The sequence below is a fragment of the Salvelinus sp. IW2-2015 genome, linkage group LG5, assembly GCF_002910315.2.
Source record: "Salvelinus sp. IW2-2015 linkage group LG5, ASM291031v2, whole genome shotgun sequence".
NCBI lineage: Eukaryota > Metazoa > Chordata > Actinopteri > Salmoniformes > Salmonidae > Salvelinus > Salvelinus sp. IW2-2015.
The window spans coordinates 16,924,017-16,939,440 of record NC_036844.1 but is presented as its reverse complement, the minus strand read 5'-3'; the positions used below and the strand labels follow the sequence as shown (position 1 = coordinate 16,939,440).

At 44.5% G+C, this 15,424-nt stretch overlaps 1 protein-coding gene across 1 annotated transcript in view; it reads right to left on the bottom strand.

The window, feature by feature from the left end:
- The window catches only part of LOC111963983 (ankyrin-1-like), an 88,532-nt gene extending 75,270 nt beyond the window's left edge, over positions 1-13,262 (bottom strand). The window contains 1 exon segment of the mRNA XM_070443582.1: positions 12,883-13,262. Coding sequence (XP_070299683.1) covers positions 12,883-13,008 — 126 coding nt within the window. The 5' untranslated portion in view covers positions 13,009-13,262.
- Between the last annotated feature and the right edge of the window lie 2,162 nt (positions 13,263-15,424).

Here is a 15,424-nt window from a genome sequence, read left to right as displayed (position 1 = left end):
TGTTAGTTGTTCTAATGTCAGCTTCTCCATACGCTTCCTGTGCTTACATGGCAGACTTCCTCTATCTTATGTTTTCTACCTTCCTGCAGACTCATCACCCTGACCCTCACAGCATGACTAATGCAGACGCGAGCACATACTGCTCGTTCTGTCGCAGGATTTCCATGCACGACAGAAGTCAAATGTTCTGCCTATGTCCATCGAAGAGCTCCGAGTCTTAATTCCCATTGGAGCACATTGCTGGACTGTTGGATCCGAGTGATTGAGGGCTATGCCGGCTTCCCCACGCCATTGAAGTCTGGGAACTTGCAGGTGCCTTGGTGTGAAGAGTGGGGTAATAATCTACGCAAAGCTGGCAAATTGTGCAGTCCCATTGCAGCGAGGAGATTGGAAGGGCCATACCCTCAGTTAAAATTCATCATACAGCTGGTTGGGTGTAAGTGGGGGTGGGGCACACACATTGACATGTTATTTGATGTTTGGACCCCCCCCCCGCTCCCGCCCTTGTCTAGGGACACGATTATTCATATTGAGCACATCATGTGGAAATTTGTTTCTAGTCTGTTATCCAAGTTGTTGAGATCTATGTTTAGTTCATACAAATATTTATTACATGTTAGTTTGCTGAGATATAACGCCATGTTGACGTGAGAGGACGTTTCTGTATTGTTGATTTAGGTATCCTAAACTGAATGAAACGGTCAGCTTAGCTGAGAGACAACGTCTTATACAGGCTAGGTCAATTTTCTTCAAACTGTCGTTTCTCCATCTTATGCAATATTTTTATAGTTTGTCCTTCTCCTATCTATATTTTTCTATTTGTCCCATATGGTTATTTGTCATTCAGTCTCGGTGCCGTGGGTGTTATATGCCCTGTGGACACTAACCAAAGAAGAATGAAAAGAGACAAACTCAAACAAGCAGCTAGTTGCATCCACTAGATATGTCACTCTGCACTTCTACTTCGCTCTCAGCTCCTCTTCCTCTCATCATTCCTCATTCTCCTCCTCATTCCTCTCTGCATCTGTTCTTCTACTCTCTTCTCTAAGCTGTATAGGGTAGCACTGAACCAAAATGTCCACAGCTGCACCATATAAATACTTCTCCCTATAGTTCAATCTTTGAAACGTGTGAAGGGAATGGAAAAAAGGATAGTTAGACCGAGGCTGGCTTCACACTCTTCCTTTTCACCCTTTCACATTTAGCCTTCCTCTCTCTTTACTCTCAATGTAGGACTGTGGAAGGAGGAGGAAACGTTAGACTCTAGCTGGAACTTATCGCTATAAATGCTTATTGTGTTGTTGTTTAGGCACATCCACTTTTATGGTCAGTTATTGAAAATATAAGCACAGATGTGATTGTTCAGTGATGCGTTTTTTATCCCGTGTGTATAATTTGGCATAGTGTTATGTGGAAATGTATTTGACATGAGCCTACTTGATTGCGTAAGGTGGAACACAAGATGGGGCTTTTCTTATTACAGCGAAGGTGCCAAGCAGCTGTGTGTGTGTGTGTGTGTGCTGTCGTCGTGTGTGTGTGGTGTGTGTGTGGTGTGTGTGTGTGTGTGTGTGTCGTGGTGTAGTGTACTGTGTGGTTGTGTGTGGGGGTTGGTTGTGTGTGTGTGTGTGTGTGTGATACAGCTGTAGGATGCATAGCGTGCTGTGTGTGTGTGGTGGTGTGGGCTTGCGTTGTGTTGCTGGTGTGTGTGGTCGTGTGGTTGTGTGGGTGTGCATGTGCAAGAGGTTCCCCTCAGTGTCTGTGAGTGGTGCCTGCAGGAGTCCATGTAACTCCATTAGAGGATAGATCAAATGTCCAATTAATGGTGGCCAATATTGAGCGATATCGTCAGGCTACCCTCACATATCGCAAATGACATGATCAGTAGACGTTTACTGATCATGAAAGCAGTTACTTGTTGTAAATTTCGACAATTATTTTGCATGGAATAATCTGAAATGTGTAGTTCTGACTATGCTCTTCAAGAGGTGATGATATTACAACCAAATACTTAACATTCATTGGAGTGAAAACTGATTTTATAGGGCCCTAATCACAGTACTCTTAGACAGAGAGCAGAGCTAGGGTCATGGGGAGGAGAGAGAAATGGGGGAGAGGGGATTGAGGAAAAGGGGCTGGAGAGGCGAAGAGGTTGAGGGAGAAGCGAGGAGAGGGGATTAATGTGAGAAATTGAAGAGGGAATGATGCGGAAGGAGGAAGGAGAGAGGGATGGGGAGTTGGTTGGCAGAAGAGGGTAAGGGAAGCGGGGATGTTAGAGGGTTGGGCAATAAGGATGAGGAGGGCAGGGAATGAAAGGAGCGAGTGACAGATGGGAGACAAGGACCGACAGAGAGTTGTGTGCAGGTGTGGGCGCGTGCGTGTAAAACACGTCCCTGGGCCCTGCTCTAACACGGAGCCAGCTGATGGATCTACCCCACCCTGATCAAACACATCAATCAATAACACAGCAGCAACACTGCAGAGCAGCACAGCGATGCAGACATGATCACTTAAAGTGCACTGCACACATACCCTCTACTACCACTGCAAGGACATTACTACACACACCTCTACGCCTCAGCTATGCCAACTATCCCTCAGCTATTATCTCCACTTCAACATTGCTACAGTGTATCAGCCCTAAACCATCTCCCATATGCCTTTGCTACAGTATGTTTTGCCCCTCAACAATATCTCCTCTCAACGATCGTCCCCAATGTATAGGCCCTTTCTAAGGATACCAATTGAATCCCCCTCCCAAGGGCAATTGTTCCCAACTGTTGCAGTGGCCTCCAGGCCACTTGCCCCCAGCAACACATACATAGAGTCCAGTATAAGTGGTTCAGGGAGTGTCAGTGATGGGGGCAGGGTGTGCCCAAGGGCAGTGCTTCAGCACATTAGCAGGCTCCCAGGGCCACATGATACAAACTGACCTTGAGGAGCTCTGATTCCATTACATAACCACGGCTCCCTGTCTCTGTGTCATAATGAGGGTTAGGCTGTGTAGCACAGGTCTAATTAGTGATGGGGGACAAAATCGATACAGTTACATATCGGGATATTATTTTTGACGATATATTGTATCATATCGTTTTGACAATATTGCAATATTATTTTTGCACTAGTTGGCTGTACCGGCACCAAAAGTCCAGTATTTTTCCGTCATAGGTTGTTCTCCGTCTTCTTTTTTAAATAGGGAGACCATTTTCTTGACTGATCAAAACTCATTTTTTTCGCATGCCTCTCTCTTGTCCCACTGCTGCAGACATATGGAGAGCAATATGTTTGTGTCGGGTCTTTGGCTATGCTGGATTAAGTGATATGACATGCTATTCTATAAAATCACTTCTCTGTAATTAACATTACCTGATTAAGCTAATTAGGCAAATGTAATTAACTAGAAAGTCGGGGCACCACGAAAGAATGTTTATAGAGCTATTATCTTCCGAATAAACTCTTCAAGACCTAGTAATCTTTTACATCAGTAGAGGGCAATATTTAATCGTCACCTTGTTTAGTCTCATCTGAAAGTTTAAAATTCTTGATTATCTTCACGAACCCTGGCTAACAAGTTGAATCAGCAATACAACATTTGGTTTAATTATTTATTTACTAAATAATCATACAGAATTACATATACACAGAATGTATCATACATTGATTACAAATTATGTCATAAAGGAAAACGTCCCTAGCGGACGGAACAGATATGACAGCTGGTTACACAAAGAAAGAGGGTGAGGTTTTGAATGAAAGAGCAGGAAGACTGAGGAACAAAGGGAGAAGCTATGTCTCTATCGGGCCGTAGGCAGCTACTCTATCATAAATACAGAATATTATGCATTCTAAATAACCGCCCATTTGGAAAAGGAAAATGCAATAAATATTTACTCTGAGCTGCGCTTCGATCGGTTGGTCGTAGATGGGAGGCCGGGTTGTCCTTTGAAGAATGTCTGGTGGTAGAACGTATACTTTGTCGTATCATTGTGTGTGTTAGACTGGATACGTCGTGCGTCCTTTCCTAGCCCACGTTTACAGCGACTGCTGCTAACTCAACAGCTAGGAGGTATCACTTCTGGAGTCAATAAGAGTTCAAAGTTCATACCAAGTTGCCATACTTTAAGCTCATGCTATATTCTGGCTGGTATAGTCGAAATTCATCCTTCCGGCGTGTAGGTCGTCACCTTCACAGTTCTGTAGGTGGTCTTTGTCCTTTCAACGTTAGGATGGTAAGTCCTCACGTTCTTGGAACAGGAAGTTACATTTTCGTCAACGGGTTTATATAGTGGTGAAAGAAGGGCGTGTTTCATAGTTTACAACCAAAGTCTGTTCACTTGGGCAGGGCCTCTGAGTGAGCAGAGTTTCTCTTTAACAAACCGTTCTCTCATTTAAGAAGCTAAAATTAAATGTAATCTTTTCACAAATAGTTTCATATTTAAACATTTAAATTGCACAACAATTCCATGTGAATCGGATAACTAGAATGTGTTGACTTCCCAAGACAGTTTATGTCATCCTGTCATTAGTAATAATGTCTCAGACAACAACTGATCTGAGATCATATTCATTAAGTACCAACGCATATTTTCAACTGGTTGGATTACCGAAATATGGTTTTGTTTCCTGTCTTTTGATGTCACCAGAGTCTCTCTCAATGTTAACAAAGGGATTTTCAATAGTCACATCGGTAGAGTAGAGAGAGAAAAAGGAGAAAGGTATTTATGGGGGTCATAAACCTCCCCCCTCAGGCCAACGTCATGACATTTGGAACATTGAATCGAAATAAAATCACAGCATCGAATCACAATACATATAGGATCGTGAGAATGGCAATACATATCCTATCGGCACCAAAGTATCGTGATAATATGGTATCGTGAGGTCCCTGGTACATTTCCAGCCTTAGGTCTAATGGCCAGCTCCTGCAGCAGACTGGGGGAATGGTAATTGAGACAAACACTGTGTGGGATCAGATGAAAACAGCCCCAATCTGTGAGGAGATCATTTATCTTGTAGTAGCAGTATGTTAGATGAAATGAAAGTCAATTAAAAGACTATGGAGCCGCTGTCACCAGTTGTAGCCGCTGTTTGTGTTTGTGCAAACTGTCTGCACCCAATGTCTGCATGGTTGGTTCGTAGCATTTGTGTCCTGGTGTGTCACATGTTATGTCATCATGTGTCTTCATCACCCCCCCCGATACGTCAGGAGGTTGAGAGCACATAAGTCACTTCAGATGCCTGCCTCATGACCCAAGGTCAAAATAGAATGTGCAGATACAATTTACTGCCATTACCCCTCCCCTGCACTAGAGTGGCTCTGATTGGCTTGTTCCTCTAGAGAGGCGATGTTCTGATTAACGGGCGGGCTGATAGAAGAGCTGTTTGATTGGTGGGTTATCAGACAGGAACATCTCTATCTGAGTCACATTGGCAGATTGGCTCCCTGATTTCACACATGGAAAACACAAGAGCTAGGGCCCACGTCCCAAAAGTGTTAAATAATCCCTGGTAATCTCCTCTCCCTCCTTCCTAGATATTTCCCATCCCAGTGCTCTCACTCCATCCAGTCCCTTTCAGACCAGTGGGCTGGAGAGATGGCCACGGAGGGGCCAATAGTCCCTAAAATACTACGGTGAGGTGGAAGTGAGTGGGGAGAGGAAACCTTAGAGACAAACAGATGCTGTTGAGGACACCAGCCCCCCTTCCCAAGCCTCACCCCCTTACTTCTGGGCCTCGGGTTGGCAGTGTGTCTGCTGGCAGCGGGCCACAGTTTGGGCTGAGGTATAACATTTGCTCAGACAAAGTTCCTGAAGTTCTAATGAAGCTATTGATTTTTTGATGAGCCAAAACAGAGCGCTTTGGTCTTTATTTAGGAGCTACAGTGGATCTCCTTTTGTCACTTCATCACATTACCCAGCACTGAGACAAGAGACAGGACGTCTATCCAAACAGGACTGGTCCCAGACACATAGGAACCATTCCAGACAATACACGCAAAAACACAATGTTATGTCACCACAAACAGACCAACATGTTATGTCACTACAAACAGACACACATCATGTAGACAATGTTTTGAGATTCACACACACACACACACACACACACACACACACACACACACACACACACACACACACACACACACACACACACACACACACACACACACACACACACACACACACACACACACACAAAGAAACACTCACGCTATGCAGTGAGAACCCTGGGGTTGAGACAGCTGTGAGTCCAGCTGCAGATCAAAACATGTGGAAGAGGTCCCTAGGCTGGGCATCCACCCTTCTCACCTCTCATCTGCCCTCCACACCACTCCCCCCACCATCCCCCTTTCTCTCTCTCTATTTCTCCCTCTCCACAGTAACTTGTGTAAATCAGTATACTTCGGTATCACATGAATTCTTAACTACGCCACATACAGTATGTTGAGTATGCCTTTCAGAGGAGACTACAGCACAGATATAGCACAATCAAGTCAACCTACTTTTTCAGCTGAGTCACAGTGCCATGATCAGAAGTACAGCTTCAGTTTTCAGCTTCTTAAAAGTACTCTTTCATAAAGGGCCCCCTCTCCATTACTTTATTACTAATCCAGCCAGTTAAGCTCTTGGTACTTCCTGAAGATAAAGAGGACCCTCTAAGACCTTATAATCATGGCTCTCCAGTTGAAGTGTTATGGTAACTGTACACCTAAGGAGATGTAAGAGATGTCATCCTTTAGCCCACCCACATCTACCGTATGTGCCGGGAAAACACAAAAAATACTGACTTTACAGTGCCCAAAACACCTTTCCATAACATCAAATGTAAATGCATTTTGTAAAAAAAAAAATTGCATTGTACTAAGCAGTTAATCCGTTAATTTGACATGCAATAGTTTATTAGCCTGTTTGCAGATCTGTATGTGCTTCAGCCAATAATTTTTTACACGTTGTCAAGCCGTACATAATGTTTAGCATGACAACGAACACAACAGGGAATTTAGCTAAATTGCTAATTGATCTGCTACCAGACCAGTAGTTTATATTCCATTCGATTCATTTATACACATCGTGAGCTTGGGACTAGGTGCATTTCTGTCAACATTTTGTTCTTGACATAGCCTTGTTCTGTAAAATTTTCTCTACCTATATAGCACTTTTAATACCCCAATTAATGTTGTTAAATTCAAAAGAATTCAGTAGCACTACAACCTGCCCAGCAAGAGTTAGCATATCAATCCTCTGTTTCTATCTGTCCTTCACACCTTCAATTAGTGTTGCACGGAATACCGAAAACTGAAACTTCGGTACTTTTTCGATACACATATTATTTTTTTTACGTTCGGCACTTCTGTCAAATGTGTCTCATGAGATTGAGAGGATGAAGTCTGTCTATCAGCGCAGCCCCTTTATAGTGGAAAGAGCAAATTGCATGCTCCACTTACTCAATCATTGGTACAGCTGTCTGGGCTGCATTGTTAGCTCCCCACTCATGCTGCACAGAAGTTAACACACTTGAATACTGCAAAACGGCATGTAGAAATGTTGAAATGCAAAACAATGTCAATACAGGCTAGAACACTTTTACAATGCAAGATGATGCCGGTAGCTTCCAGTTTTAATTGTGGGCTAACTTTCCTTGCTAGTTTACAGCTGAAGCAAACTTCAATTTATTACCCTAGCACTTTGTTTGTGATAATATGCTAAGCATAACTAAAAATATTTGGATTTCAAAGCTGACTGACACCAAAAATGTTCTTAATTCACTTCATCTCCCTCGTCACCAAAAACTCATTCACTTCTTTGTCTTCCTCGCCTCCCGTCTGGTTTCCACAAGATTCCATAGCCACACAAAGTCTCATTACACAGCCAAGTTCTGCCTTGTGAATGATGTCATTACTTTCTTAATAATCCTTGGAGTCTATTGACCCGTGTGTAACATAATAAAGTAACATAATAAAAAATCCCCATCAAAATCATCAAAATCTGTCAAGATATGGGCTGTGTCCCAATCCACCTCATCCGCCTATGTCGGCCTTCCACATTTGCGGTGGAAGCTGGCCGAGCTACAGAGGTGTTTGTCAAACCATGACACATGCCGAAAATCAGTCTTCACACGAAATCGTTGAACGCTATGGAAAGGGGAAAATCTCACGGACACGACGGTGTTCTCCGTTTTGCTCTACGACCCCCACAAGTGTCACGGGACTAGTCTAAAGGTAACCATAACAAATGAATGGAAGTATGGAGGTAGTTTAGTTCCAAAAAACAGCTCAGTTCCTTAAATGATTTCCAAAGCTTTTTAGGGTAATTTTTGTTCTCAGTGATTTTATCAGCAAAGTAACCACTCTTAGCTTCATCCATCCTGCTCTGTGCTTCATTTCTGTGACGTTTATATAGGAGAAAATCAGGCTGCGCTTGAGAGTTCTTAACATTTCTTAAAGGCCTTATTCCTTGTTTTGATACTGTAGATTCTAGAATCTCATGATTAAACCAAGGGCAAGATCTCTGCTTTACTCTGACCCGTCTAATGGGAGCCATCACATTCACCACATCATGGAATATACATTGAAAGGCTTCCCAGGCACTGTCTACCCCTACACTATTGAACACAGGTGACCAGTCAATTTGAACCACTTGCTCCCTAAATATTTCTACACAGTATTTTTTTTGTCCTCTGATTCTAACAGTTTTTTGAAAGTTAAATATATCTTTAACAACCCTCCTTGTGCAAAATGTAATAAAATGATCACTGAGACTATTACTCCACTTTGCGATATTTTAGATTTATCAGACACCAATATTAAGTCAATCGTACATTGCACTGTTTCACATACCCAGGTGGGATCTTTTATCCTTTGGGTCAGCGCAAGTGATCTACAGAAGTGCGTAAATACATTGTGGGTTTGCAGACATCAGTATTGAAATCCCTTAGCAAAATGATTTCCTTCACCAGGGAATCATTACAGTTTGACAACACAATTTCGAGACCTTCATATAATTAATTCTGATTGGGCAGCCTGTAACCCCCCCCCCCCCCCCCCCCCCCCCCCCCAACAAAATTGGTTTTGGGAAGGCATATATCCAGCCAGACAATCTCCAGATCATCGATTAAATCGGATCTGAAGTTGGTATCGAAGTAAAAATTCTGGTATCGCAAACAACACCACCTTCAGTTGCCATGGGGAACCACATCCATGGCCTGACATTAGGGATTCTGGGCCAGCTACTGTTTGTGTGCAAGCACAAACTCACGCACATGCAGTATGGACATACAATACACACCAACACACAGTCACACAGACCCATGCACATCGACACATACATTGGCCCAAAAACAGTAGTGCGATCTAGAATAAAAACATTTTGTCAGCTAGTTTTCATATCTTTAAATGTCACTCTTCACAACAACAATTAGAGCAAAAATAATTCTGAGATCTGTTGTGTTTGACAGATTTGGCACCAGATCCCAGTAAACATCATCTTCCTCTACCATGAGGGTTGCAGGTAAAAGTATGATAGATGAGATGGACTAGGTCCTTAATACACATTGAGAACAATGATCTGTGTCCAGTGACATGTTAGGCCATGTTAAGCCCCAGATGCCTTTTAACAAGCTGGTGCTTAAGATCATAATTGAATTTTCGGCAATGCATTGGCTGGCACTAAACGAGTCATGAGTCTAGTTATATTACTAGCAGAAGCCTGCACTGAGAATAACCTCTTACTGTAATATTTCACACAACCCTCTGAACTCTCATTTCAGCCCTAGCTCTCTCTCTCTCTGACTGCTGCCTCTAGTGGCATCTGCTTTACACAGCAGGTACCTGCCATAACGACAGCAGACTGTACATATTCCTGTTCCAGAACGTTCCTCCAGCATGGCTCTGGTGCAGTGAAACTCGTGGCTTAGAGATTGGTGGCTGGGATGAGAGGTGCTTACGCGTCAGCCCGACCTCGCCTCCTCCTGCATGCTCCTCTGAGACGCGCGGACACGCGTGCAAACACATGCACATACAGGTCCCTCGGAATCTGGGACACTTCTGTTTGCGCCCCACACATACGTAGGCGCAAGTAAACATACTCACGTACATATGTTGCCACTCTTTCAATACCTCATCTTAGCAGGAAGACTGAATCTAGGGCAGCGTTTTTACACACAGCCTCTGCAGTACCAACCGGTCTAGGTTAAATAGCCCAATGCGTGGTTATTAGTAAGTGAGCCTTGTGGATTACAACTACCAGCTCTGTAGTGAGTGATACATTTCTTTTATCAGCGCTCCATGCTACAGCCCAAAGGCTAATTGGTACACGCAGATATAGCACAGTCGAATGCAAGCAGTTCATAGCAGTTTCAGCGAGGCTTCTAAAAATAATGTTTGGAATCCCACTCACAGGTCTAAGACATATGTGCACATCCCTGACCACTGAATCATTCATTTGGTAATTTGTAGTCGTGCCTCCACCTATGACAGAAGAGCTCATCCTCAAGGCCAAAGCAATACTAGAGAAAGTGAATGCCTCTGAGCTCACATTGTAATGGTTTTATCATTAGAGGTCTGCAACCAGGAGGTTACACAAAAGAGGAATGAATCCCTAGCATACTACATTTCACACACGGACACATGGACACACAAACACACGCACACAACACACACACACCACACACACACAAACACACACACACACCACACACACACACACACACACACACACACACAACACACACACACACACACAACACACACAACACACACACACACACACACACCACAACACACACACAACACACACACACAGGCATCCTAGTAGAAAACATAGATTATCATTTTTCTGTATCATGCAATTTTATAGGATACATCAAATTCATTCATGTTTATGGACAGTATAAAATCATATCAAAGATCATTGCAAAAATAGTAGGCGTATGTTACAGGATTGATGCTCGTTAAAAAATAAAACCAAATATAGTGTAGTGCGTGACCTTTGTCTTAGGGGACGAGAGGGGAGTAGTATTTTACACGCTGGGAAGCTGGGCATGATTTATATCCAATGGAACCAATAAACATTTAAGGAACATTATGGCCCTCTCTCCCTCTTGATAGCAGGGTTCACACAATGGCATGGAAAGCCTCAGTCCAACGGAATGGGAGAGGAGAGACAGTGTAATATGTCTAAGAAGCGCTGGAGCAGAAAAGCAGTTGCCTGACGCAACTTATGGAAATGCATCTGGCCCATTATCATCGATGAAACAGTATTTGATCATATTTTCACCACCATTCTGAGCCGACCTCAAACCTTCACTCACATTTATAAAGCACTAAATTGTGATGATTAGAAAGATATGCATGAAGATATTGTAGTGCAGATACCTTTTCTTTTACACATACCAACTACTGACAGGGGAGTTCATCACAATATGGAAGGGTAATCATTAATTCATTACGCCGCTGTCTCAACCTTATTCCAATGCCAACCTTGGCATACAGCAAGCAACATGATGTTTTCAAATGTGTGTGTGGCATTGAAATGAGAGCAGCCAACAGTTGCTGTTAATTGGTATTGCAGATGCATCCTCATTCTCTGTCTCACGCTCTCTCCCTCTCTCTCTGTCTCTCATTCCGATGGTGTTGATACGGAGGTCAGAGATAAAAGCTGGCATATGACAGATGTTATGGACAGGATATCCTTCCTGTGAGACGTCATGGCCACCCCTGACATTACTGAGCCTGTTTGCCACGGTGACAACAGTCACATGGAGCTACGGGGCTCTCTCCTCTCCTTATGCCATCTCTGCCTTCCTCCATTTCTCTCTCTCTGTTCCCTCTCATTCTCTCACCGTCCTCTGACTGCACCAAGATCCACCCCCCCACCACACTACACACGGACCCTCACGTTGTCTTATGATAGACACAAGCCATCGACGGGGAGGTGTCATGTCACCATCATTACCCAGGGAAATGAACCGAATGAGCCATGGAAATGCAAGGAGCAGGTGGAAATACCACTGTAGCCTACAGCACAGAACACTCAAGAGATACAGGCAGCTGCACTGCACCCTACTGGAGAACATCCCTTTAACCCTCAATCCCTCAGGTAGAGCTGGGAGGCTAACATTAAAACAGGCTGTTCTCTATAGCAGGAATATTGCGCTTAGCCCATAGGGAAAGAAGAGCAGAGATCACTCACTCCCTCGCAGCAGATGATTGATGAACACTGTCTCCCACACTCATCTAGTAGAGTGACTGCAAAAGCCAGCCTCTCAGAGATGTGTGGCACGTACTACAGCAGGTCCACAGGAGGGGAAAACAATAGAGCCTGAAAGGGCAACCGATTAAACCCAGCCAGCAGCAGCCGGACACTTAACGACACAGCCAGGAGATTAGGAGAAGGGAGGGGTGGAGGGAGATGGAGGAGAGGATGCCTGACTGCCTGCCTCCCCAAACCGCCCCCACCACTCTGTGACTCCTTCCTCTTAAGAGAAATAGGGAAAAGACCAGAGTAAAGAGCATAACACTCTCCCCAGGAGAAGCGGGCAGGGCAGGTTAATCAGTGGCTCCTTTTAGACCAGACCCCCAACCACCCCCCCACTCATCTACACGACCAGCAATACCACCCTCCATCCCCCACAGCTAATTGTCTGACTGAACGAACACAACCTGTGTATGAGCATCTGTGCATAACTGGTTAACACCCGGCGGCTGTGTGTGCCTGTGACTGTGTGTGTAATTGTACATGTGTTAAGCATCCCAAACCCAATCCTGCACAAAGGAGGGAAGGAGACAGGTCGAGAGAAGGAGAAAATGATATAGAGAGACAGAGACAACAGAGACAGCGGGAACAGAGACGGAGAGAAATCGACACCATCCTCAGACAGCCATACCTTGCGTCTGCGGTCCCTCGATCGATTCCTCTTCTTGTTCTTCTCCTCCTCCTTATCCTTCAGCTCCTGAGCGGCGAGCTCCGCTAGGTCCTTGTTCTTGCGGAGCTGCTTGGCGGCTTGCGCCATGGTGCCGCAGCTGCTGTCGCCGTAGCTCCAGTCGTCAAGGTAGCGGTCCCTGTCCCTGCCCCAGCCCCGGCTCTGACGACGACTGCCACTGCCACTACGTGTGTGTGACGGTGGCGCTGGGAGCGCCTGTGTGTCTGTGAGCGGGAGCGCGGTGCTCTAGTGACCGAGCCCCCCAGCAAGCCACAAAGGAGATGCTGCTAGTGCTATTGCTGTTGCTGCTGTTGCTACTCATCCAGTCAGGCTGTGTTGCACTGAGCTGCCTCCCCTCCCCCCGCACGAGCTGCAGATTCCTTCAAATTATTCTTTGTCACATCTTGCTTCTTTTTGCCACTTCCACGATTCCACAATTCCCTCAAAGGCAAAGGACAGCAAGTCTGCAATAGAGCAGACATTGAGTTATTCTACATATACTGTATGTACAGATTTGTATTGCTCTTTAGACTATTCTATATGTATATATATATATATCTTGGGGTATTCAATATGATGGCAATCTTTTCTCTGTATTTCTCTCAGTGATTTATTGACATTAACTAGTACACAAGCAGTGAGATGAGGCTGTATTCCCCATAGATAAATCATCTGGTTCTATAATGTTTTACAGTCAGCAACAGACAAGACTGAAATGCATCAAAAACATGCATGATTCCCTCTGTCTTTCTCAGTAGATCTGAGAGAAAGAGACAGAGAGAAAAAGAAACGAGCAACCAACCACACCTGCTCACTGCAATAGGTGTCTCTCCCTTCTACACTACACGGCCAAAGGTATGTGGACATCCCTTCAAATTAGTGGATTTGGCTACTTCAGCCACAACCGTTGCTGACAGGTGTATAACATCGAGCACACAGCCATGAAATCTCCATAGAAAACATTGGCAGTAGAATGGCCTTACTGAAGAGCTCAGTGACTTTCAATGTGGCACCGTCATAGGATGCCACCTTTCCAACAAGTCAGTTCATAACATTTCTGCCCTGCTAGAGCTGCTCCGGTCAACTGCAAGTGCCGTTATTGTGAAGTGGAAATGTCTAGGAGCAACTACGGTTCAGTCGTGAAGTGGTAGGCCACACAAGCTCACAGAACGGGACCCCCGACTGCTGAAGCGAGTAGCGCGTAAAAATTCCCTGACCTCGGTTGCAACATCAGCACAAGAACTGTTCGTTGGTAGCTTCATGAAATGGGTTTCCATGGCCGAGCAGCCGTACACAAGCCTAAGATCATCGTGCGCAATGCCAACCGTCGGCTGGAGTGGTAGAAAGCTCGCCATCATTGGATTCTGGAGCAGTGGAAACACTGGAGTGAAGAATCACTCCAGACCATCTGGCAGTCTGACAGAAAAATCTGGGTTTGGCGGATGAAAGGAGAACACTACCTGTCCCAATGCATAGTGCCAACCGTAAAGTTTGGTGGAGGAGGATGAATGGTCTGGGGCTGTTTTTCATGGTTCTAGCTAGGCCCCTTAGCGCTACAATGACATTCAAGATGATTCTGTGCTTTCAACTTTGTGGCAACAGTTTGGGGATGTTCCTTTCCTGTTTCACCATGACAATACTCCCGGGCTTTACAGAAATGGCACAGAGCCCTGACCTCAACCCCATTGAAGATCCATACAGAAATGGCACAGAGCCCTGACCTCAACCCTATTGAACACCTTTGGGATGTATTGGAACACCGACTGCGAGCCAGGCCTAATCGTCCAACATCAGTGCCCAACCTCACTAATGCTCTTGTGGCTGAATGGAAGCAAGTCCCCTCAGCAATGTTCCAACATCTAGTGGAAAGCCATCATAGAAGAGTGGAGGCTGTTACAGCAGCAAAGGGGGGACCAACTCCATATTAATGCGCATGATTTTGGAATGAGATGTTTATGTAGTGTATCTTTCTGTCTCTCATTCTCTCATTCCCTCCGCAAATGACAAAGGAGATATCCTGTAAGATCTACCTCCTATCATGCCTCCCTGTCTTCTCCCGCTCCTTTTCACTGTAGAACAAATGCTGAATCACTCCAAAACATATAAGAACCACACACAAGCGTCGAGGGAAAAGAGAAGGGCAAAAATGGATATGACAGGAGTATTCTAGTCGCTCCATTAAATTCTATTTTAGTCACTTCATCTCAGTCCTATAAGTGGGATCCTTCTCAATGTCAGAGACATAGAGACAAAGGAATTACACTGACATAATGATAGGTGTCTCTCTCTACCATTCCTACAGAAATGTGATTTTGTAGTGCAAGGTGTGTAGCCTTAAGACAGCGGCCACGTGACTGGAAACACATCAGTCATATTTATTTACGGTTGCCATGAGCCAATACAGTGCATTCGGAAAGCATTCAGACCCCTTGACTTTTTCTACATTTTGTTACGTTACAGCCTTATTCTAAAATGTATTAAATACATATTTTTCCTCATCACTCTA